Source organism: Diorhabda sublineata, chromosome 6, assembly GCF_026230105.1.
Source record: "Diorhabda sublineata isolate icDioSubl1.1 chromosome 6, icDioSubl1.1, whole genome shotgun sequence".
Classification (NCBI taxonomy): domain Eukaryota; kingdom Metazoa; phylum Arthropoda; class Insecta; order Coleoptera; family Chrysomelidae; genus Diorhabda; species Diorhabda sublineata.
The window spans coordinates 30598136-30624755 of record NC_079479.1 but is presented as its reverse complement, the minus strand read 5'-3'; the positions used below and the strand labels follow the sequence as shown (position 1 = coordinate 30624755).

General features: G+C 31.2%; 3 protein-coding genes across 3 annotated transcripts in view; 1 reads left to right on the top strand and 2 right to left on the bottom strand.

The window, feature by feature from the left end:
• The first annotated feature begins 525 nt into the window (after positions 1-525).
• Positions 526-3697, top strand: LOC130445234 (vacuolar protein sorting-associated protein 29). Its single transcript, XM_056780785.1, has 4 exons — positions 526-968; positions 1020-1211; positions 1349-1584; positions 2404-3697. Exons 1-4 carry the CDS (start codon positions 966-968, stop codon positions 2519-2521), a joined length of 549 nt encoding a protein of 182 aa, XP_056636763.1. The 5' UTR covers positions 526-965; the 3' UTR covers positions 2522-3697.
• LOC130445233 (zinc finger protein 142-like) lies at positions 3660-10648 on the bottom strand. The gene is made up of 3 exons (XM_056780783.1): positions 9941-10648; positions 9573-9883; positions 3660-8735 (listed from the first exon to the last, which is right to left on the bottom strand). The coding sequence occupies exons 1-3, from the start codon at positions 10235-10237 to the stop codon at positions 7484-7486; spliced, it is 1860 nt and encodes a 619-aa protein (XP_056636761.1). The 5' UTR covers positions 10238-10648; the 3' UTR covers positions 3660-7483.
• A 1069-nt stretch (positions 10649-11717) lies between these two features.
• The window catches only part of LOC130445232 (organic cation transporter protein), a 35520-nt gene continuing 20617 nt past the window's right edge, over positions 11718-26620 (bottom strand). Inside the window, exons 2-9 of the mRNA XM_056780782.1 lie at positions 21118-21301; positions 19126-19384; positions 17751-17943; positions 17590-17695; positions 16682-17009; positions 14809-14984; positions 14482-14651; positions 11718-12583 (exon numbers count right to left, since the gene is read on the bottom strand). Coding sequence (XP_056636760.1) covers positions 12418-12583; positions 14482-14651; positions 14809-14984; positions 16682-17009; positions 17590-17695; positions 17751-17943; positions 19126-19384; positions 21118-21301 — 1582 coding nt within the window. The 3' untranslated portion in view covers positions 11718-12417. The remainder of the gene's footprint in view (positions 12584-14481; positions 14652-14808; positions 14985-16681; positions 17010-17589; positions 17696-17750; positions 17944-19125; positions 19385-21117; positions 21302-26620) is intronic.

Genomic DNA, 26620 nt, shown 5'->3' with positions numbered 1-26620 from the left:
TCAATACATAATAGGTCATATAAGGTCCAATTTTACAAGTTTAAATCTCAAACGTCACTTTAAACTACAGAGATCGGCTTTTTTATGTATTATAGATGGCATTTACCGACAAACTACGGTTTGTATGTTAGCGAAGGTCTGGGGATGGTGTAAACTTAAGTTTAACATGAAATGGAGGATCTGAACCTAACTTATTTATATTGTATATATTTCTACAATATTACAAAGGGTTTTGGTAAAACTATTGAAGATTTGCACTTTATATTCGATGAACTCAACGAATGATCATGAAGGAATTATCAACATTGTCGACGCGCCGAGAAAACGAAAAAATATTCGTTCTAGAGGGAATCTTTAAATTGTCCAACTTTTTAAAAAATCTGTTGTGTTTCTTTCGAAAACATTTCCTTGTATCTTTTCTCAAGGTTAAGCAAAAGTATTACTTTATTGTCAGATAACTTTCTTAAATAATTCAACTTTAAAACAAATATTGGAAACATTATGACATCTGACAGAAAAATGTCTGTCTACTGTCATCTGCAAAAGAGCAATCTTACTATTCTTGGTTTTAACTAGAGTTCAAATCGTAGTTTAATCTCCAGCTTTACCCTAGGCAGTGAAATTGGGCCCAAGTTAAAAATATTTTATTAATTAAAAATTTTCCTTGTCTTTTATTATTTTTTTTGTTAGTCTTAATCTATATTTTCTTACGTTCATTTAATTCCATATATAAAATTGAAGAGATTAAATAGTTTTGTACTCGGGGCTTTATATGCTCATGCATTAGCTAGCGTTAAAGTAATTTTAAGTCTCATTTCAAGGAAGGTCGTCAAAAATTTCTGGCAACGCTGTATTACTAAATATGTACAAATTAACGTAGAAATACATAATTGTATTTGATTGTAAAGTAGGGGGAGTCATTTGTTTAAAGATTTATAATTAAGAATTATTTTTATATTATCATAATGGTAACTAATGACATTATTTTATTAATAAATTTTACATCTTTTTTTTTGTAGCTTGTGTTAGTATTGGGTGATCTACATATACCTCATCGATGCAGTAGTTTACCTGCAAAATTTAAAAAATTATTGGTCCCAGGGCGGATACAACACATTTTATGTACTGGTAATTTATGTACGAAAGAATCCTATGATTATTTAAAAACATTAGCTAGCGATGTGCATGTTGTACGAGGCGATTTTGATGATGTAAGTTTATAAACATGATATTCCAATTTAGCTACTTGATATTATGTTTCGTCTAAAAAAATAAAAAAACGAGCAAAGTTGTAGACAAAAAAGTCAGTGGATGAATCAAATCTTTATTATTCAAAATGTAATTGTAGAATTTAAATTATCCTGAGCAAAAAGTAGTAACAGTTGGCCAATTTAGAATAGGATTATCTCATGGGCATCAAGTAGTACCATGGGGAGATCCAGAATCCATAGCATTGATTCAAAGACAATTAGATGTAGATATTTTAATATCGGGCCATACTCATAAGTTTGAAGCATATGAACATGAGAATAAATTTTATATTAATCCTGGATCAGCAACAGGAGCATATAATGCATTAGAAACGTAAGTATTCATGAATACATTTGATCTTACAGTATTGGAAATACGAGGTTTTAAACTTGTTCATTTATTAACGAAAAAACATGCATATTCAAAAATTGACTCATGCACAAAATAATTGAAGGATTGAGCTGAAACAAAGAGGTAGGTGTTTTTGAAAGTTATAGGTAGATAACAATCTGAGGGATGTTGGTATTGGAAATACTTGTTCAATTAGTAACGAAAAACACATTTACAGTCATGAGATCCACATGTAATTTGTAAATTTACTTAATTTGAATTATATGTGGATCTTAAATGTAAACTTGATATAGATAAGCAATTTTTGAATTCTATATATTCTTTCACATTTCTGTAGCTCTTCCACTACAGTTTTTTGCTGTTAATTTTACTTTTAAAAGAAATGAATCATTGAATCAGTTTGACTTCAATATATAAAATATACTTGCTCAAATTACTACCGAGTATTAAGGAAGAGCAGTAAGTTAAAAACTAGATCCATTTTATCTGAAGGTCAACATATTGTTTGGATTTATGAACGGGTCAAATTCTAAGAGTAAAAAATTATTTGTAGTTTTTGGAATTTATATTTATTTATGAAGTAAATATTAGATTGAATGTTTGGAACGAAGTGTCTTTCAATTCTTTATCGAATGAAAGATCTTTGTCAAACTTACAAATTTTTTCCTACTGTGGTGTTATCAAAAAAATGTTACTTCAAAAGGATTCATTAAAACATTTATCAAAATATATATTGGAAATCATAAAATTGAAATATAATGTTGGAATTGGAAATTTACTGATTGATTTTAATTTTTATAGTTCGATAACACCATCCTTTGTATTAATGGATATACAAAACACAACGGTTGTAACCTATGTGTACCAATTAGTTGGAGAAGATGTTAAAGTTGAGAGGATCGAATATAAGAAAAACTAATATTTTATATATTTTTGTATTATTTTATTTATATATTTTTATGTAAACTGATTGGTTTTCCCTGTTAAGCATGCTGTTATTCCAAATTAACAGATCAATTTATAAGCTCAATATATTGTAATTACTTTTTCTTTATTGCATAACTTGTTACGATTCTTTATATATTTATTAAGGCATGTTCACAATGTGGGAAGTAATACCGTGGTTGCAGTTGTAACTTTAATTATTTTCAAATCATTTACTTCCCCTAAAAATGATCTTACTGATCCATGATTATTATTTAGTGCTTATTTAACTGTGGTTTGTAAATATTGTCAAAACATTTTTTGGTTTACTATATTTCTCATTCAGAATTTAAAACACAACACAGATTTAAAATGTTTTGAACAAATATGTTATATAGGTGTAATTTTTCAACAACTATATAATTTACATTCCATGTGTATTCAATAAAACATCAAAATTAATATGTTTATATTTATTATACCAGAAGATATTTATCACAAGTTCTACGCTATATATATAATGATCAATCATGCTGATTCAAAATCTCAATCGGCACGAAACCCCAGAACTTCCCCTTAAAGAGTCCAAGGAGAGGTCTGTAACTTGACAGAATGATAGTTGGAAGCAAACTGATAAAAAGTCTCCTTGGACTCGAAACCCCAAAACCTCCTCAAAACTACCCCTGAAGTGTCCGAGGGTACTCTGGAAGGAGGAGAATTGGTTTCGGCGAATTTTTTTAAACTTGGTACGATCATAATTCAAAGAAAGCTGTTTTAAAGTCTTAAATGCCATAAAGCTCCAAAATCACATCCTACTATCGAAAATAGCCTATGAAGTAAATGTTATGATCAGGAATGTTCAACTTGTTCTTAAGTGACTGGAACTATTTCATCTTGCCTTAATTGACGACCCATTGAGACTTTTCATTTGCTTGCTTGAAACTATCATTGTGCCAAGTTTTAAAAAAACTGGCCGAAGCTCCTTCTCTATGATACCCTTGGATTCTTCGGAGGTAACAGAGCCCTTAAACTTCAGTTAACTTGGTCGCGTCGAAGCGAGCTGTATAGCGGCTTTGTCTCAACATTTTACCTGTTTGGAGTTTAGTTTAAAATTGAAGGTGTTTAAAAAAATATTTCAAATTTATAATCATTTTATTAAAATAAAAAAAAACATACACGACATACAATACATATAAAACGCTTTAAATAAATATCCAATATAGTTCTACATTGTTCTAAACAATTAAAAATTTTCAACGTTGTTTATATATTTTGTACATAAATTAAAAAAATATAAAAATATGGCACAACGAAAATCAAATTATCACACATACATATTTAGTACTACATTATAATAGCAACACACAAAATTCTAATTTTTTAAATGGCAAATTGAATTAGCTGATATAAGCGGTATTTGAAATTAAACAATATAAGGTACTGTCCATGTAGATTTTAAATAGGGTACTTGAATGGTTTGAGAAAAAAATAGTTTTGAATAGTTTATATTTTAATTCTTTGATCAATATTTATAAGGAAAAAAAGTATTGGAAATTCAAAAATTTTGTAGGTAGTTCAAACATTTCAGTAAAGTCGCCGTATTGCGTGAAGTCATAGGTATAAAATAAACACTCAGCATATGATACAAAGTAAATACGAATTATAATTATAAAACTTTGATTAAAATGAAAAAATGGTATATAAATCGTGTTTTGAGCCCGGATGTAAAAATACCACGATTAAAACACCTGATGATGCCAAGAAATTCGAATGTACTACAACAAAATTGGTTTGAAAGTGTTGGTCGTTTTGACTATCCTGCGAGGTATAATTAAATTTATTATGTTTTCAATTTTTAACGCGATTATGTAATACTGTAAGAACTTGACCTATAAAAGTTCATCACTTTATTCTTATATATAGAAAAATGTTTTATTTATACGTAACCAATAAATAAAAACTGTATTATAACAGCACACGCTACGTTGCCGGCAACAATAACCTCGAGATCATCAAGCAGACAACAAATGTTTTTAATAAAGCTATGACGTCACAAGTAAAAACCAATGAAAATCGTTTTCTCATGTAGTTGAAAATTTGAAATTTTCGCGATTTTCAATTAAATATTTACTTCTGACATTATTTCATATCAAGAACAAAAAACACTTTTCAAAAAATGCGAGTACCTTATTAGTGTCACTTTTTACCACCAAATGGTTGAATTAGAAGACATTGTATCGGTAAATCAGTGAACTTTAAACAAAAATATTTTTTATAAATGACATTTTTTAATAAAATAATGCTTGTTTGATGATGACGATTCGTACAATTCTAGTACTTTAGGTAATTTAAAAATAGTACAATGACATAGAAGATACCAAATATTATTACCTCATTTATTTTATTCAGTACCATTAACTTAAAATCATTATTCCTGTTGAGTACTTTAAAAGATGTAATGAGAGGTGTTTAAAAGTCTTTTATGTCACTGTATAATAAGAGTAACAACGCAGTGTTTTAGTTTCCGCTGGTTAAAAAATAACGATTCACCAAGGAATTGGGGTAATTTATGGCAATTTTCACCTTCGGTAGTTGGGTTTCAACCCCATAATTACATTTTGATAAAAATATAGATTTAAAAGAAAATTTTACAATGAAAGAAAAATATTAAAATTAAATTCAATTGATTTATGTAAGGAAACAATTGTTTTTGTGGAAAGAAATTTCATTAGACAGAACTTGATCCAATTTGATGTATAATTTACCTTTGTTAGCTATATTATATTACTTAATCCTGTATGTCCACCTTTCCAGTTGTTAGTGTTAAGTCCTCTTTCCACAGCTGTTTCCATTCTTTCCTATCCTGTTTTTTGGTTTTTTGTTTCTGTCATCATATTCCTCGTTTTCCCTACCATATTTTTTTATTATGTCCATCTACTAAAAACTAAAAATTGTGTCTTAATCGCATTGAATAATCTTCCAGTTGCTCCAGACCTCTCTTGTACTAATCTTCCATCTTGTGTAATGACATGCCAGAATAATTAAAATTCTTAACCTGTTTTATTTTTGTTTCTTCTCCTTTCGACATATTAACATTGTCAGTCTTGTATTCGTTTATTTTCATATTCATTATCTGTATACTTTTAAGTTTGAATTCAAAATGTTTTCATCTTCTACCTATTATTTTCCAGACTTTGTTTTTTTTCTTTTTATTCTTTCTCCTAACACTATGATAAATAATAATGGATTTGTTTTACCTTCCTTTTGTTGAACATATTTGTATCCTTCTTGTCTAACTGACATAATTTTTTATCTATTTATATAAAGTTCTTAATCTAATTTTTATTTTTGAAGGAATAAGAAATATTTAAAAAAAGTAAATATAGATAATTAGAGTTTAAACATTGCAAAGAATTAATAGCTGCACAAATATAAATTTAAACTAAAATTATTTAGTCACATTTATCACAGAACGAAATATTTCATACTTTTGTATTTTTCTTTGGTTTAAGACGAGAAGGAACAGGCAACCGGCCTGTCAAATTGCCCCATTTCAATCCATGTGATTTTAATCTCTTCCATAACAAAATTGTATTAATCTATAGAAAAGTCTTTTGAATGGTTGGACAATCCTTACAGTAAACGATTAGATTTATGTCTATCACCAAATGGTGGTCATCAATTTAATAGTATTTGTCTCGTTAAAAATCTCAATTTTTTAAAAACGAAACAAAGCTGATTTTTCTTGAAAATAGTGAAAACAAAAACCTTATAGTGTATCGTTAAAAATTTCTCAAAAAATTAACTTATCTCGAAAACTGACCTAAATTTTGGATTGTGGTGAATTAGGACATGGAATTACTTCTACTACTGTAAATTGCATTTGGCGGGAGAGTTTCTGAGTACCCAATATAAAAAATTGAAATACCAACGAAACTCGTGAGCAAAAAATCAAAAGTTTAGGGGAAAATCTGTAGATCCCATTCTTTTTCAGATTCTAGCATCTCAAAGTCATTAATCTCGGCTTTATAAGAGTGGTCATGTTGTTATAGAGTTATTTTTTTAACAAAAGAAAAAATATCAAACGAAAAGAAATCTTAAACAATGAAAACGGGTTATGATTAACAGTAAAGAAAATAAAAGCTTAAATCCTATAGTTTTTCTATGAATAGAATAAGTTTCTTTACTCCACATTGTTCGATGCTATCTCATTCTTCAGTGAGCGCTATTTTGAGGTTAAGTTCATACCATAAATGATCGATAGGATTTAAATCCGGACTACGCGCTGGCCAATAGCGATAATTTTGACATCCTGTAAATACCACCGAACGGTACCTGTAGTATGTGGACGGACATTGTCCTGTATTAGGCATAGGGAACGACATGATCCCCTAAAATTTCTTCTATGTATCGGTTCTTCGTTAATCCCCCCGCTACACCACCAGTTTCAAAACCAATTCGGTTTTTGCTTCCAATGAATGCTCGTCCAAACCTCCAAAAACCATGGAGCCCCATTGTCCATCAGTCCAATTAACGTGTTACCTGGCAAATGGTAGACGAGCTGCTCGGTGAGGTAGGATTAATTTGGAGCTGGTAGCTGACAATTTTGGTTCAAGGTTAACTGCCTTAAGTCTTCTTCCTACCGTCCAGCTGCTCATCACGTTTCTCTTTGCTCTTGTTGGACACAGTAAATTATGGAAAGAGCAGACTAACTTTACTCAAGGTGACCGCTTGAGTTGCTTTATCACTTGTTATGTTAATTTTCATGTACATGTTAACAGTACAATATTTTATATCATTTTGAAGAAGATTTCATTAAAAAAAATACAATTTCGTGTTCAGTTTTTTTACCAGTGAATGGCGATTACATGGTATTTTTTTTGCTCACGGATTTAGTTGTTGGTTGAGAAACTCTCACTTGTAAACTACCAACTTTCAATATGGAATTAAAAATGAACTACAACTTCCTAGTGTGCATATGATTCATATGCGTTTTAAGATAACTCTTATGTTTAGTCTTGAATTTACATTTTTTGCACTTATACATAGTTACCTCGTTGGGGCTCCTGTGGAGCAGCATGTGAGTCTTCAAATATCCTTTAGACTTGGTCTGAAAATCACACAATTGACAAGAATGTAGGGGCACTTCTTCTTTGCTTTTGTGAACGTACAAGATGTGAGTATCCAAATAATTTTTGTGTTTAGTCTCAAAATCGCATTCCCAACATCTGTACATGACACACTCGTCCGGGGCTAGATGAACAAGCATATGTCTCTTGAGGTAATGCTTGAATTTTGTACGAAAGTCACATTCTTTACAGTAATGCATTGTTACTTCCTCTGGACTTTTGTGCGTAAGCATGTGTGTTTCCAGGTAACTCTTGTGTCTTGTTTTAAATGCGCACAACTTACATTTGTGCAAAACTAATTCGTCGGGATTTTTGTGGATTTGCATGTGGGTTTTAAAAAGGTAAGCTTTTGATTTTGTTTGAAATTCACACTGATTGCAGGAATACATTGTGAGTTCTTCTGGATTTTTATGTATCATACTGTGCGTTTCCAGATATTTTTTATGTCTAGTTCGAAAATTACACTGATCACATTGATACATCGGAATTTCATCTGGGTTCTTATGGATCAACATATGTCTATTCAAGTAATATTTGAACTTTGTTTTAAAGCTGCATTCGTCACACTGATGCATCTGAACTTCTTCGGGTTTCTTGTGTGTCAACATATGCGTTTTCAAATATGGTTTCGATTTGGTTTTAAAATCACAGATAGTACAGCAATGCATTGGTACGTCATCAGGATTCATGTGTATGAGTATATGTGTATCCAAGTATTTTTTGTGTTTGGTTTTAAAACTACAATATTCACATTTGTGCATTGGTATTTCATTTGGACTCTTATGTATGAGCATGTGCGTTTTTAGGTAACTCTTGAATTTCGTTTTGAAATTGCAAACATTGCATTTGTGCATTTCACAGTCTTCTGGGTCTTTGTGTACTAGCATGTGAGTTTCCAGGTACCGTTTATGTTTCGTTTTAAAGGTACACATGGCACAATAGTAAAGAACAATTTCATCTGGATCAGTATGCATCATATCTTTATGAATTTTCATACTGTATTTGTATTTTGTTTTAAAAGAACATAATGGGCAGTTGTAGTATGTGATACCATGAGAATCAGCTCGGACTTGAAGTTTACTGGAAATTATAAAAAATATATATATAAATCACCTAAACTAACTGAATATATCCTGGATAAATCTTTTTTCATAGATTAAACACTCTCTAAATAAATATTTATATTTTCATGTAATACTTATATGGGACTCCATTGGGGCACAGAATATTAAATATTTAACACCATGAACATTCTTTATCTGTTGTAAAATGACAGTTTTTTATAATTTTGTATTCAGTTTAAAGGAAAGAAGTTGCCAAATATGAATTATGCATTTCTATTAGTTTCAAATAAATTAAGAATAAGTTTGTTGGCAGGCAATAATAAAAACCCTTTGGAAGGTCTTAAGAAGGTGAAGTTTTTAAAGTGTCACTAGTGATTGGACACTATTTATCAGGTACTCCTTTTTAAAATGATTTTAAAAAGTACCTATATAGTTTATAAAATAATCAATATTTAATTTATTTTTTATTACAGTAAAACTGTTTTGATTGATAATGATAAGAGTGAATTTAACAAATGAGTATAGTTACAAAACTAAGTTATCAATGAATGCCTAATTCTCACATATGTTTAAAATTGGGCTAGTGGCGTCAGTTTTAAAATATATATGATAGTGTTAATGTACTACATCAAATCACTGAATAAAAAATTAGATGCAAAACAAATACAAAAATTGAGATTGAAAATTTTTAATATTTTCTACAAAATTAAAAGACTAAACGATTAGTAGTCCCACTTCAAATATGTTAGCATAATTTTTGTCTGTGCTTCATTATTTATTTTTTTAAATTCCAGTTTGCAATGTAATTCGAATAATTCAATAGATACATTAATCAAAATAAGATAATACTTACGTAGGTTTTTTATTTTCGGTCATTTCAGTTTCTCCTTTCTCCTCAGTTGGAGTAACCGAGTTTGTAGAAAGACAATTTGAATCTGTTGCTTCACTTTCTTGTTTTTTTGTTACATCACTTTCCATTTCAATTTTTGGAAATGCAAATTCCAATACACTGAACAAATCAATTTGTTCTTCACATTTGACTAGCTCATAATAATTTTTTATTTTCTGTTCAACATTTAAGCTGTTTATCATAAAATTTGAGGCCTTTTCTAGAAAATCTGAGCAAACTTGACATACAACGGGCTCTTTGGTAATATTGGGATCCTAAAATACTCATTTTGAATATACATATCTACATTTTATGAGATCAACGTTACTTACAACCTCTGGAAGTACAATTTGTAGCATGGCAATAATTTTACTTAGTGGTATAACTTTATCGTCTATAAATACTAGACACAATCTACAAATTTTAATTTGACTTTTTTCAACTTCAGTGGGATTTGTAGATATGCTTGTTGAAGGTTTAACATCTTGTTCTTTTTTCTCGTCGTCAGATTCGACTTCATTTTTAGGTACAATATCCTCTTTGGTTTCTACTTTTAAGAATGTACTTCTAGGAGCAGTCGCTACCTTCTTCATTTTCATCATTACCCTCTTTTTTGATTTTAGCCTCATAGTGCTATTAAATATTTCTTATTGTCATGTTACATAGTAGAAATAAATAATCATATCCTCTAAATACTATTAAATTCTTGACAGTAGCAATTTAGAGGTTAAATTAAATTAAATTTGACATGTTAGTAAAATGTCAATATAAATTCACCAATTCGTGGACTTCGTTTATTTAGAAGTCGATCTATTTGTCTGAATGAGAAAAATCCATACAAAATGTTATCCTTTGAAAACAAAGGAGAAAAATAAAATATCACTTTTATGGTTCTTAGTACGACCGTAAATAGTTATTTGTGATACTTAAAACAATGTATTATCACGAAAAATAATTTTACACATGAGTAAACAGAAACAACAGTATCTTACAATTCACCAACGAATATAACTCAATGTCTTAATTAATAAACATACTACAAAGCGACAAAGTTATATATTATATATATATATATATATATATATATATATATATATATATATATATATAATAAGTTATATAAGTATTTGGAATATTTCTTTGGATATGGAATGGTGTTGTGTCTCATATAATATGATAGAAATTATAAATAATACAATTTACTAATATATCTCTAGTATCACATGAAGAACTCTCCTGCTGTTCTATAAAGGTAATATTAAAAATAGAGAGTGGCATGTAAGTAGAATTGTACTATTGGAAGAGAGACAGAGAGCATTGGCTTACCACTCTCCGACTCTCTTTACTCGCTTCTGATTCGTAGGTATCTTATACATATAGTTAGTATTAAAGATCCAATCAGAATAGATAGATTAAAGTAGTGCACAGGTTGAACGCGAAAATGATGTGCACGTATATAAAGATATTTGAGCAATGATCAACGATTTTGAATTATTTATAATGTATTATAGGAGACCCTTAATTTGAATAGTGATATCTACAGTTACTTTACTACAATACATTTTAAAATGAACAGAATAGATCCAGACGAATTTTTTAAACATAGAAGAATGAATTGGGGTTCATATAATTAACTTTTGAACTTATTGAGCAGAGACTTAAACAAACATTCAATAAGAAAACCTAATTGTCGATTATATCAGGAAGTTAATCACCAGTTTTGTCATGGAATATTCAAATGGGAAAATTCTTCTCTATATTCTGCCAAATTTTAGTTTTTTTGGATCTAGCCGCCTATTTGTTATGTAAACACTCATGAGCACGTACAAATTCTATCAGACTTCCACTCAAAGAAGTCATTAATGACAGTTAGGCAACTACAAACTACACTAGAAAAGTGAGGTTATGTTGTTGACGTTTGAGCGTATGTGCCTTTATCATTCCTGTACGTTATTTCTTCTTTTCTATTTTATTTTCGTCAATTTTTTATTAGTTTATAAGATTTTTTCTTGTATATTTATTATCTCTTGCAGTAATCACATTTTGTCTTGAAAATGTACCTATAGCTATCGCTTAAAAATAGGATTTTGTTAAATAAATCGTACAAAGTAATACTAAAATCGTTTATTTAAAATTATGTACATATCACACACAGACCCAAGTTAAAAACATTGAATTGAATATTAAAAATATTGTGGTAACAATGTAATACTATATTCGATTTACTTATAGATAATTCTGTTTGTACCAAGGAGATAATAAATTTCCTCTCGACTAAATTGATATAGAACAAAATGTAACACAACTTGCATAATTTTTATGGCAAATATTTTAAAAGTTGAAAGTTTATTATTTGGAAGTTGGGACCACCATATTTTTTATGCTGAAAAAGAAGGGGGAAACAACTACTTTCCTGGCTAATGCCTCGACGAATATTGAATTACAACCCCTCCGAAGAGCGTGATGTAAATCGACCTTTTTTTTATATCCGCAATTGCAAGAAGAGGGTGTTCTACTGACTAGTATTCGACGTTATTACGTCTCAGCTGAGCAATTTCCCTTTGGATATCTCGTCGAATGTTATATAAAATTAATTTTTTAACATTAGGAAGAGCTGGATATAATTTGTACTCATATATTGTATCAGAGACTAATCTAAGAACGTAAATAAATAAAAATAAAATCAAAACGACAATTTTTGGCACATTGGATTATTAAACGAATATTACTTAACATTTAAGTACTGTTTGGTTTAGTCAAAGAGGAAATATTTAATCACAGTTCAAATTTAACAGGAAAATATTCCTTTTTAAATGTTCGAGATTTTATTATCTGAATTATCTAGTTTTCGAGATCTGATTGAACCCCCGTTCAGTATACTAGATCTTATTTCACCCCTAAAAGATGATCTAGTGGAAAGTCTAACTGAGGTTGTTCTGTAGACTTCAGGTATTGGTTCTTCTACTTCTTTTTTCCTACAAATAAATTTAACGGTTATATAATTTACTGAGAATTAAGTTAGTCATTTTTTCGTTTATATAGGAAAGAAAAAAATTTATTATTCATTGACAGAAAACATGGATACTATATAAGATCAATTCATTCAAACACAGCTTGAGACATTTTATAACTTTTATGAAGACATAATCGAGTACACCTACTAGAAGATGACAAATATTTTATTTTCCATATCCAAGAATGAAAAACAAATTCTAAATTCTAAATTTGATATTGAAAAATATCCATAGAAGACAGAACTTTGTCAAGATATAGTTTACAAAAGGTCATACCATATCAGTTCAACAGACTAAGCCTCACCATCTTAAGACAACGTGACATTTTATGGATATAAGTTTACTGCTTCTCGAAATACAGGGCTGTAAAGTTGTCATAAAGGAGCCTGATGACTTTGTATTGGTGGATAGGTGACATTTTGCACATTTTACATTTTCAACACCTTTTTCTATGCCATGCAACACTGTTAAGACAAGAAAAAAATTTAACTTACATTTAAAATAATAAATTTTTTGAAATTGTAACATTAATTATTACAAATGAACAGCTACTAGGGTTATAAATCACAGGGGAGAATATTAATTTAGAATGATAATCGATTCATTTAAGACTAAAGCTTTAATTTCACTAATTGAACTTTGTAGGTGGTCATTTAATGAATACAAAAATTGTAACTGATATTTTCGTGAAAATAAATATCAAGGAATAGAATCTGATTATCATTTTAAACGTGAAAAAGTTTTATTCGTTTGAGATATATCATTTTCAAGTAGAATAAAAATTCTTCGAGTAGGAATTCCAGGATCCACGTCCATTACTGAGACCCACAGAATATCAGCATTTCTTTAATATAAAAATGATTTAGAGGGCCCAGCTGGATTAAAGAAAGTTAGTTTTACTTCATCACATTCGATAAAGTTTACTTGGGTAAAATATGTGAAGTCTATATTAGTAATGTTTTGTACTGACCACTCAAAAAGTTAGAGTAGGATTTGGATTTGCTCCTTATATGGTACGAGGTACCAGTCTCTTTACCAAACTCCCTACTTCATCGTAAGGCCCTTTGCCATGAATTGTAGCAAAAAATCCCAATCTCCCTTCAATTTAAAATCATCTTTTAGATGAAGAAGAGAGCCTTAAATTTATCAGTACAACTTGAACTTTTAAGAAAAAGACATTTTATAAATAACCAAGTATATCTACTGGAAGATGACAAATATTTTATGCAATTACATCTACAAATGACAGACAATGATGGTTATAAACATGATATTGAGAATAGTCGAAATTCTTCTAGAGGAAAAAGAACTTTGTCAAGAGACAGTTTAGCTTACAAAACCATAAGAGAGAGTCTCAAATTTATCCAAAACTTAAGACGCTTTAGGATTTTATAAATCGAGTATACCTACTAAAATGAAAGGCAAAATGGTTTACAAAAGAAAAGAGATCTTCGAATTCATCCAAGTACAGTTTGGGACGCTCTAAAACTTTTGAAAAAAAGTCGTGTTGTAAATAATCAAATATAACTACTGGAAGGTTACAAATATTTTTTCAATCACATCTAGGAATGAAAGACAAATATGATTATAAATCTCATATTGAAAACTGTCGAAAACTCAGGATGGAACTAATATTATTAGATAAAGCGTTAGTTTGATCTGCAATTTCACAGACACTTTCTATTGAAAAAGGTCGATGAAAAGCTGTGCTATTATGAAAATCCTTGGAAGATGTTGTACATTGTCAACATGTAATAAGTTTGAATAGAATTTTGTTTTGATAGTTTTCTACATTGATTTTTTCCCCCTTTTATGTACTATTTGCTGTAAATTACAAGATTTTGAAAATGAATACTCACTTTATACAGGGGAAGTCCCACATCTTTTGATTTAAACCGAAATTTTCTCCATCTTGTAGTGTCTGTGGTAATTCTTGATCAAGAGTTTCAGGTAAAAATAGGGCCAATAGTCCACCTAACGTTCCAAGCACTCCCAGAATTAACAATGGAAGAGAAGTAGATATATTAGCCTATAGGATAAAAATTGGAAATTTGAAAAAATGCTGTAATATACAGAATATAGTTGGTAATATATAATAACTGATTTGATTAGGTAATTAAAGTAATTATTGAAAAATGTTTTTATAAAATTTTTTAGGGAGTATATAAATAGTTGAAAAAACTCACCAAATATACTACGAAAGGTGCTATAATGCTGGCAACATATCCCATAATGTGAATCAAAGCTACACCTTGAGCTCTAACAACTGTGGGCAATATTTCAGCAGCATATTGTAAACCTATATTGTATGATATATTTATTGCGAACCTGCCCATAATTGCCAAACTTGCTGAAGGTACTCCTACAAAAATTTGATAATATACAGTTTTTCTTACAAAATACATTATATGTATTGGGGTATTGTATACACTGCCACCCAAAGGATCTATTGTGACCCCCTTTCTTGATACGATACTGAAGAACCCAGTGTTTACAACTAATCTGTTAATCCCAATCTTTTTAAGCAGTCTAGAATGTGGGATGACTGTAGTGGCAGAGATCTTCTTCTTCTATTTCATACGCTTCCAGGTATAGTGCTCTAAAGTTCCGTAGTGTTTTACACTTAAAGATCAACAAATTAGAAGAAGCAAGAAAATACGGACTGGAAATAAATGCAGAAAAAACAAAATATATGGAAATAGAGGGAAAATCTGAAAAGAGAACAAACCAACTGAGCACTAACAAACACAATTTTGAAACAGTATCGACCTTTAACTATCTAGGAACGTTGAGACAAACAACTAGAGACAGGATAAAGGAAAAGATAAAAAAGACTATCAAGCCTATTGAAGAAACAAAAACCTATAAAAAAATAAAAACAGGTCCAAATCTAACACAGGGGGACAAAGGAGAGCAAAGAAAAACGGAGAAACAGGATATCTGGAGAAGGAAAATATAGTGAGATACATAAAAGCATAAAGACACAACTGGGCGAGAAGAAAAGGAACTGAAATGATCAAAAGAATAACGAATGGACCCTATTGTTGCCAAATAGAAGAGACAGGCCGAGAAAAACTTGAATAAACGAAATAGAGGTCATAAGAGCACACTTAATATAGAGAACTGGAGTGCAAAATGCCGGAACCGAAAGGAATGGAAAATAATAACAAAAGTAGCCAAGACAAAAGATAAATTATAAAGAAAACAAAAGTAATAAACGAGGAGTAATCCACCTTAAAAAAATATTTTAAAGCGATCTAAGCGATAACCTAAGTGATTGAAAGGCTTGATGATAATGATGATAACGTAAGTAGAAAAAAAAGGAATGAGCGCGAATTGAGCCCGGGACCTCCCACATGTAAGCCTTGTACTCTAGCCAATACACCACGGAGACCTTAATAATACGTTTTTTTACGCACTAGCACTTGTATTCTAGCCACTACGCTACGGAGTCCTAGATAATAATTTTCTTTATGCACTAGTGAGTAAAGTGAAGTTTTACGCACTCGAAAGTGTGTCTAAGTACTTTTTTGCGCTTTGACTATTTTTTATTTCAAATTATTAAAAAACAAATGCTTTTGGTAAATGTTGAAGCGTGTCTTAGATAATTTTGGCTTTTATTGAGTTCATATTTCATGTTTAAACAATCATGAAAAATGATACTAATTGATTCTGATAAAAAAATTCAACGGCTATCATAACGATAATTAAATAATTAACAGTCATCATTACTTTCTTTTTAGCGATATAAGTTGATGTTAAAATAAATAATCATCATATTTCAACCACTTCGATTGTATTCTAACCCTTCATGGTCATGAGCCGGGTCCGAGATACAAGATACTCGTTTAATTGAATACAAAATACGAATACTACAGATATACTTCTTTGTAATTATACTTTTTTACCTTCTTCGGCTCTTTTATATTTTTCTTTATTAAAAACAAGTCGCGACTGGGTTTGACGCACAGATCTCAAAAATGGTAATTTAGAACACGCGAAGTTTCTCGCACCCATGAGCTCGATTAGTACTCAAATTGCGCAGCTATGGTCTCTTACCTAATGGTACAGCAATGGCAAATAACGTAAACAACCCGCTGACTATCATGGATCCGGCAGCTAACCACCTTCGACCCCAAATGTCGAGGACAAATGTTAAAAATGTATCTGCTGGAAATTCCGTTGCAGAAGCAATAGTGAATGTAAGAAATGTGTCGAGACCTAAAGTTTCTACATTTCTCACGTGCCCATCGAAGACTAAAGATATTACCATCCACAAAACTACCAGAATTAGTGTAATCTTTCTCAGGCGGGGAGTTTTAAATAGATCCAATACTGTGTATTTTTTGTTTGCGTCTTCTTCTTTTTGAGCCTCTGCACACGAGCTCTAAAAAATAAAAATTCCTGAGTTGTTATTTTTATGAATTAGGGGGAATAATTATTTTTGTTTTTGATTTTATATATTAATGGAAGTTATCGTTAAAATCACTTTAACATTTTGAGTCTTCGGACGAAGTAAGGTCGAAGTTAACTGTTGAACATTTTTTACTTTTTGTTATTATACCTTTTTATTTTAAATCTTTTATTTGTTCCAGATGGATTTGGTGGTCCTCCATTATTTAGTAGAAAAACCCGCGATTAAAAAGATTGTACGAGTTGTTAGCCAAATACAACTAGAAATTCAGTTATTATTTGCCTCTATACGAGGGATGCTACTTAAATTTTGAGATATGGCAACACTGATGTGAGTATGTGTCAAATCTGACGTTGCTATCATAAAGTTTGACATGACAGACATGACAGAACACTAGAAACACTATCTCAAAACTAAAGTAGCAACCCTGGTAATAACGTACAGCAGTGAAGTCTGTTCTTTGAAAGGAGATAACGTCTTGTCCAACGAATAGTAGAAGATTACCCACGTGTACAATAAAATTAAAAGGAATTTATTTAATTGATAATCTTACCCGAAATTGATCATAAACCTTTTCGGTGACGTTGGTTTTGTTTACTTTTTCAAATTTTTTCAAGATGACAATTGCCTTTTCTGTTTTTCCTTGAGAAACCAACCATCTGAAAAAAGATTCAAATGAATAAGACAATTGACAGAGTCTAATTTTTTCCTTGCCTTGCCGATTCAGGAACAAACCAGAGAGTTAAAACGGCTATAACTAAAGGAAGTGACGTTGCGTAGCAAAGGTATCTCCAATTGGACAAGTAGTAAGCTATCCATGGTAATATACATGCTCCAAGCGTGAAGAATATGGCGATTGACATATTTGCTACAAAAGTTCTCCATTTTGGTCCTACGTATTCCAACACTAAACAAAAATACAAATAATTTTTTCCATACTTTGTTTTTGTTAATAATATATATACTGTGTTAATCAAAAATCACATCCTCCCTTTTGAATAGTTATTATTTTAACGGGTTAAAATATAATTTTATTGTCGGTTATTAAAATAAAAAGCATAAATAAGAAATACAGTCGTTATTATTGCTTTTAACACGCTTTTACTAGATTCATAATGCGAAAAGCAAAAAATAAAATAAGTACACCGAAAAACATACATTTAGAATTAGTTATACTATAGTTTAAATAAAATACAGTTTAAATCACTGAAAAATATGACCTCGATCCTAACTGTACGAGCCCCGTTTTTATTTTTAACCTCCGATCGCTCCGTGCAGACTCTACGCTGTGGTTGAAATTCACGCGTCAGTCGGCGTTGTTCTACAGCCACATAAACATGTCTGCCATTATTGATGCACTCGCCAACTGTGATTCGTTTTCTACAAGCTGAACACCATAATGCTGCAGAAATCCATCGGAGAATGAGTCGTGTGTATGCGTGATGTTGTTGTGCGTGAATGGTGTCGAAAGTTTAAAGATGGCCGTAATGATTTGCATGATGAAGAGGGCCAAGGACACAAATCTGTCGTTTCAGATGACCTGGTTCAACGAGTTGATAGAACGGTTAAATAAAACTGCATCTATTCATAACTGTAGATGAAACCTAGATCTACCAATGACAAAACAGTTCAAACAGTGAATTGTGAAGGGCGAATATGTTCCTAAAAAGGCAAAGACGGTTTGTATTTGAAGAAAAAGTGCTTTTCCATCAGGACAACGCACATTCTCATTCTTCGGTTATCAACCATGGCTGAAATTCACGAATTGTACTAGTAATTGGTAGACCACCTACCAGATCTGGACAAGAGCGACTTTTCCAATTTTTAAACTCAAAATTTCACTTGATTGTGGAAAAAGTATGTTTGTTGGGTCAGAAATTTTTCACTCAACCCTCGTAGTTGATAATTTCTTTGAATATATCATTTTCCAAGAAGACTTTTCTTGTTTATCAAATATATGTGCTAATTCATTGGACGGCTCTTGCCATCAATGGGATTAAAAATATTTCTTTTGCATTTTTTCAAATTAAACATATTTATTATACAGTTTTTGGTCTCTTTGATTGATTAAATTGTAAAACTAACTTACCTAAAATGTACATCATGGTGAAGCAATTATCGAACGCCATTCCTACCAAGAATCTGCAAACGCTAAATGCCCAGAAAGAATTGCAGTAAGCCGTAGCGACACCTCCGATAAGACCGACCATATTACAGCTAATCAAAGCCGGAATTCTACCAAAACGATCTGCCATCCATCCAAAAATGAGGCCTCCTAATATAGCGCCGCAAAAAAAAATTGATTGTGCTGTGTTGGGCAAAGCTGCATTTTCACATACCCAATTTAGCTTAAAGTGAATAAATTTATTGAATACATTTATTAACAAAAAATTATTAATCAAAATTTAATCTTTATGTCTTCAATTAGATAGATTGATAATGTGCTTCATATATATCTTTCGTTCACTATACTTATATCTGACAGTTACATTTTGAGTTTTAATTCATATAATATATTGGATGTTTAAAGTTTGATGTGTTTCGGTACTTCAAAATTGTATATTGCATAAAATATTTTCAATTATTGATATAATGAATTAGGTGATTAAATAGTGTCCAACGTCTTCCACGTAATTATAAAGTGAAGAGAAGAATGTAATATTATTTTTTCCTCTAAAATTTGTATACAAGCAAACAACTTTTTTATAACCACTGTATATTAGATATAAAGATTATTTACGTGAGCGAATAGTGGTGACGTCATATCGCCATGTTTAAATGTGTGTTTTTATAAATAAAACAAACTTCCTTTACAATTGAATTTCTAGAGATGAATTAATTTCCTATAATTACATCATTTTACATATTTGAATTGAAAAATTCACTATTATTCACATTATCTTTCGAAATTGTGAAACACATTTAATGTAATACTTGACAGTATGGTGCGTTGCCTGACTAGAAGGTTGGATTGTTTCCTTTTAATACTTCGCATGAAGTGAGGCGATGACCAGATATAATTATAACTTCCAATGCTTTAATCAAGATTTTATAATAATCGATACTAAAACTGACAGATGTGTTTTTAGCTTATATTAGACTCTCTTGGAGGCTCATTATTATAAACGGAAATTATATCAATAAAAAAATTTGTTTAATATGAAGTATTTAAATATCTCAATTTAATAAAAGAGCTAACTTCAGATTGATATAAGGTTGTTATTAGCTTTGTTCGCGAAAGATATCCCGAATGTGTTCTGTCATCAGATTCATGCGCAGTTTGAAATTGTGCGTTCTCGGTGCTAATAAAACACGTTCAGGAATGAAAATTCTGTGTTCGCGGAGCACAAATTTCTAATACCGAACGTATCTCAGTACGTCCAATGAATCCTCGTAGCTGAGTAAGGATTTTCAATCTGACGGATGTGCACTCATTCTACTTGGCATTTTTGTGATATTTACCACGAATTAACCTCTAACTTAGGTGTTTTACTACGTTCTTGGAATTCAAATTATATAGTAAAGTGAATATTAAACACAGTTTTGAATTCAAATTATATGTTTAGTCAGAATATATTCTGAACAAAGCATGCGCATTTGACACGTTCAGAATACATTCGGAATGTGTTCAAATTATCTACAGCGAACAAAACTATTAAAATTTGGTGCAGCTGAATTCAAACATGGTTTGACTGAAAACTAGTTTTCGGGACGACCAAAAACTGCGATGTCGTTCACCAAATGGTACCGAACAACCGCCGGATTTAAATTAGAGTTAGAATTAAGTTAAGCGTCCGTGTATTAGGTGTTGCTCACTTTGGACCAAAAGCTTATTCGAATGAACATTTCTCAGGTTTTATTGATGGGGTTTAAGCATAATTAGTTGGATTTTTCGCGACTATTCATAAATCTAGATGAAACCACTACAATATTGAGATGAAACGAACAGTCAAGACGCATATTTTAAGGAGAAACTATTATTTGGATTGGATAGGTTAGAAAAATGTCTTGTTACTTTGTTAGGTCGAAAAATTTTCAGATAAGCTTGGTAAAATCTATTATTATATTCAAAACTACAAACCTCTGCAGAAATGGACGCATACGGTACTTCGGTAAAATCATATTCCCATCCATATCTGCAAGGAACCGTTTCCCAATTTGAACCCGCTTCTTTCGCTCCATTTTTAAGTAGTTCCGTAAAATTGACGTCATACATTCGACATTTCTCGTATCCATCTGATCCCAATGGTATTGCCAACGCTAATCTAATAACAAAAAAATTAATTCACTTTGTTAAAAGTAAACAACCATTATTTGTTTATGGAAGAAAAATCAACTTAAAATCTTGAGGCAATATTTATCTTTCAAAATGGAATTTCACATGCGAACACAATGTTTTTTAAAATAACAATGCAAAAATTAAGATGGAGATTAACATTTAAATAGAACAATATTTGTTGGAAATTGCTAAGTAGGGTTTACATGAAAATTTATCTAAATTCCGTGTTTAGAGGAAGCTTAAGAAAAGCCTTTGAATTGCGTTTTCATTTACAAAATGATATGGAAAAAAACCCCTGGAAGATTTTATAAAAGGTGGCCGTGTTTTCTTTACTTTATTGCTCTATATTATACAACTATGTATATTTAAATAAAAGGAGGAAAAATCTTTTCTACTAAGTATGAGAATGATTATGATTGGTGGTATGAAATAAATTTTAATCTACTCCTTATAATTTAGAACTAGTCCGGACCCGTGCTGCTCCACAGCAGTGACTGTGTGGACAATTATAGCTTCGTCATAAAATCAATCAATACTTATGTTGTCAAAGGTATACAAAAAGTATCGGGGCGCGGTCAAAAAATCAGCCATCATTTCTACATTGTTCATAATACAATAGACTATCTAATTTCACAATACTTCCTTCCAAACAACATTGGCTGTGCGTCGACCCTTTGGTTTAATCTCTACCTTGACACTTTTGAACGATTTCCCACGTGATAGGGCTACATACAACTCTGTAGCTATATCAGAACCTGAGATATAGATCTTTGAATGTAGAAAAATTGCCAAAAACCTACAAACATCTATAACTCCACATTGAATGTCCGCGCCTAGCTCCTCTCCAACTCAACCGATTTAAGTGTTCAAAAACTCAAAAGAAAGAAAGAAAGTGTTTCAGCGAGTGTTCTTAAATCAAAACGAACTCTGTAGCTATATCAGAACCTGAGATATAGATCTATGAATGTAGAAAAATTGCCAAAAACCAACAAAAATCCTTAACTCCACATTGAATGTCCGCGCCTAGCTCCTCTCCAACTCAACCGATTTAAGTGTTCAAAAACTCAAAAGAAAAAAAGTGTTTCAGCGAGTGTTCTTAAATCAAAACGAACTCTGTAGCTATATCAGAACCTGAGATATAGATCTTTGAATGTAGAAAAATTGCCAAAAACCTACAAAAATCCATAACTCCACATCGAATGTCCGCGCTTAGCTCCTCTCCAACTCAACCGATTTAAGTGTTCAAAAACTCAAAAGAAAGAAAGTGTTTCAGCGAGTGTTCTTAAATCAAAACGAACTCTGTAGCTATATCAGAACCTGAGATATAGATCTCTGAATGTAGAAAAATTGCCAAAAACCAACAAAAATCCTTAACTCCACATTGAATGTCCGCGCCTAGCTCCTCTCCAACTCAACCGATTTAAGTGTTCAAAAACTCAAAAGAAAGAAAGTGTTTCAGCGAGTGTTCTTAAATCAAAACGAACTCTGTAACTATATCAGAACCTGAGATATAGATCTTTGAATGTAGAAAAATTGCCAAAAACCTACAAAAATCCTTAACTCCACATTGAATGTCCGCGCCTAGCTCCTCTCCAACTCAACCGATTTAAGTGTTCAAAAACTCAAAAGAAAGAAAGTGTTTCAGCGAGTGTTCTTAAACCAAAACGAACTCTGTAGCTATATTAGAACCTGAGATATAGATCTTTGAATGTAGAAAAATTGCCAAAAACCTACAAAAATCCATAACTCCACATTGAAGGTCCGCGCCTAGCTCCTCTCCAACTCAACCGATTTAAGTGTTCAAAAACTCAAAAGAAAGAAAGTGTTTCAGCGAGTGTTCTTAAACCAAAACGAACTCTGTAGCTATATTAGAACCTGAGATATAGATCTTTGAATGTAGAAAAATTGCCAAAAACCTACAAAAATCCATAACTCCACATTGAATGTCCGCTCCTAGCTCCTCTCCAACTCAACCGATTTAAGTGTTCAAAAACTCAAAAGAAAGAGGGTGTTTCAGCGAGTGCTTTTAAACCAAAACGAAGTCTCTATCTTGAATATAACCTGAGATATTGAGGATAGAACGTGTGTATGTGAAAAAATCCCATAAGTAATGTACAGGGGGAAATCGCATTTGAGTATAACTTGAGAATGGTGAAAATTAGATGAAATCCGATGGTTGATGGCTGATCTGTGCATCAATACCTTTCATTGAAAAAAAAAATAAGTAAATCGGTTGAGTAGAACGCCTGAACGGACTCGGAATGGAAATCATCAATTTTTTTAATATATAAGATGAAGTTTCCATTTCTGAGGATATTTTATGATTGAAATAAAACACGCGAAAGAATCTATGAAATATCCAAAGAAATAATAAGATAGAATGTGGCCAAGGGCAGTTAAGCACAAAGAACTTCCGGTAGACCCATTATATTGCATGTAAAACTACAAAGTCGATCAGGTAATTTGTCTTGACCTTTTGATATCTCTAAGCAAACTGCGAGGCTTGCCCAAGAGTTTGGATCGCGCTCTTTTAAGTGTCGGGTAGATGACGCCTGCACTATCTCTATCTCTTCTTCTGCCATCTACCAGTAGCAATCCAAGTCGTACGTAATCCCCATAGTAAAAAAACTACGTTTTAGATGACGATATCAAGTTAAAAGTCACCAGTCGAATTTCGCGTCTAATTAAGAGAAACAATTATTTGGTAATAGAGGCAGAAGGTCCATTTATGTGTGCCTTAGCTTGTATCCAATAGGTCTACCTTGTACGCAGAACGTTGGGAGAGGTAAATGCTACACTTTGGGCTACACCAAGAATTTGTTCTGAACCCATTTGTGGATAAGCCGATCCCAATCTGGCGATTCCGGTTCGTCGTTACATTCGTTGCTCGAGTGACCATGCACCAAAACGAGCTGGATATTCCAGGAATTACTCGCCGGTCCTAGAAATTTTTTACTTTCCAGCACAAGCCTACAGTAAGCCATTCATCGTGAACCGTTTGTTTTCCAGGTGGTTTCATTATTTAGTATAGAGGGCTTAAAGTCATCAGTCCACTGTTTTCTATCGGTATTGTGTTCTTATCATTAACGGTTGTTAATGCGTCCAAATTTTACCAGTTGATCTAGCCTACATTTTCGTTAGATAAAGCAAATGCTTCTTCATGATTTCGAAGTCTAAGGCCGTAATTCACCACCTTTCTCTTTCCGTTTAAGGAGTCATAATAATGAAATTGGTGTTCAAATTAAGTTAAAATTTTCCAAAAAAAGATGAATTCAATACGAAAAAAACTCCAAGGAGAAACATTAAACTTAGCAGAATTCAGTCCCACGTATTTATGTAGTGGTTTAAACTTTACAGAGATGCTGATTGTCGTCGTCACATACCCAATCAGCACAAGCTGGTATTTCCTTCAATTTGGATTATAGTTTCTGAATTATAGGGTATTAGATCACTATTAAGAGGGAGCACTGTCAAATATTTTTTGAATGTCTTTACACTTTATGATTTGTTTTCACTTTCTTCTCTATTATCTCTTTATTTTCATTAGTAAGATACTTTTGTAATGTTATATCTTATAAATTTGATGATGTTATATACTTCATTTTGCTCATTTTATAGTTTTTTACCACAAAAAACAAAGATCTTTCCTCGTACTATACTGATTGGCACATTATTAACCTTCCTTAATTGTCAATTTGATAATCCATTTAATTAAAATCAGATTAAATTCTTATGCTTTTTTTATTATCCATACGGTAGCGTGAATAAGAATATATTTCATGGTCGGATTAAGTAACTTTTATAATGACATACATTCGTTATTTTTATTCTAAATTACAAAGAAATTTGATACATTAAAAAAACAAAGTCAATTGTTAATACTTTTTTACAAATAACACACTAATTTTGTTTATTTAATAGGCATGAGCCGTCAACCACAAGATTTAATCCATTTAATAAAATATTTAAATGCAATGTTCTGAAAAAAGATATTTCAATTAATTTCTTTTATATATGTTTTTAACGATTTCACCTACAAAACAAAGCTTGCATGTGTAAGTTTGAGAATTGGCCAACATATATTTCATATACCCTTAAGTGCGGTGCACCCCAATATTATTTTATATGAAACAGCATACTTAGTTTTTTCAGAATATATCTATTTTTCGTGTAATGGTTTCACTTCTTATATACCTACATCTCGTCGAAACTTCAACCGAGCCCTAACGGTGTAGTTGGTAAGGTTGTCGATGTGCTTGATTTCCAACACGGAAATCGAAGGTTCGAATCTTCTGTCGAACGAATTTTTTATTAAATAAGCTTTTATTAAATTGCTTTTAGTCCAAACGAGTATTACAAACAAACAACCCCACAAACAGGTGAAGCTAATATAAACAGTAAATCATCTTTCTATTCATTTTCAAACCGTAAAACGTATTTTTGGGACAATAATTTATGTATTTCATTCCTTTATTCCTACACCGAATAATTCCTACTGGAAACGTATCAAAAGTGCTTGTTTGAATCAGTAATTTAAAAATAGAATGAATTGTTTGGATATACTTTCAAATCTTATGACGTAATCCTCGTATATTTGAAGCAGATGTGGCAATACAAATAACTTTTGATATAACTTGTGTAAATTTAACAGTAGATAGCGTATAAAAGACTAAAAAGACTATGTCAAAATTACATGTAATTATATAAGTTACGGGTGAAATCAGTGTAACGGTCAAACCTAGGTTTACCCTTAAATTGCAGAATACCCACGAAACATTCAATGATTCCCAATAGCTCTAAATTTATATTTGTTGGTCATGAACTTAGTTTTACAGTTACATCATTTATAGCCCTGACTTCCTAAGTTATTGTTTGTTCACACGTGTAGTAAAATTTTCTTTTCCGGTGATGCACTTTTATAAGTTTTCGTCTGGAGTTTTCACTATCAAAATATTTTTTTAAGAATGCGGCAAGTCGAAACGTCAAATTTTCATCTGCCTTTAAAAAGTTATGAGATAAAACTAAGTTTAATTTAGGAGAGCCCTAGAATCAAGGCGATAGTTTTGGAAGTGGGATTGTGGCAAAATAAAACAACAAATTGTACTAATCGTCTGGGACTGAAATTATTGTCAAGTACAACATGAAAATATGTATAACAATAATAAAATTACTTACATTAATTAGTTAAGAATTGCATTGTGCTAAATTTTGTGATATCTTTTAAAAACATTAGATTCCTCAACTTCAAAATTCAATATTCAAATTGACGTTTGATAGAAATAGTAAGAGTATTGATTATGGTTAC

Coding starts and splice junctions, on each gene's coding strand:
- LOC130445233 (XM_056780783.1), bottom strand. CDS start 10,237: ATGAGGCTAAAATCAAAAAAGAGGGTAATGATGAAAATGAAGAAGGTA. Junction 9,884..9,940: donor AAATTGTACTTCCAGAGGTT/GTAAGTAACGTT, acceptor TGAGTATTTTAG/GATCCCAATATTACCAAAGA. Junction 8,736..9,572: donor ACCGAAAATAAAAAACCTAC/GTAAGTATTATC, acceptor TATAATTTCCAG/TAAACTTCAAGTCCGAGCTG.
- LOC130445234 (XM_056780785.1), top strand. Junction 1,212..1,348: donor TACGAGGCGATTTTGATGAT/GTAAGTTTATAA, acceptor ATGTAATTGTAG/AATTTAAATTATCCTGAGCA. Junction 1,585..2,403: donor GCATATAATGCATTAGAAAC/GTAAGTATTCAT, acceptor TAATTTTTATAG/TTCGATAACACCATCCTTTG.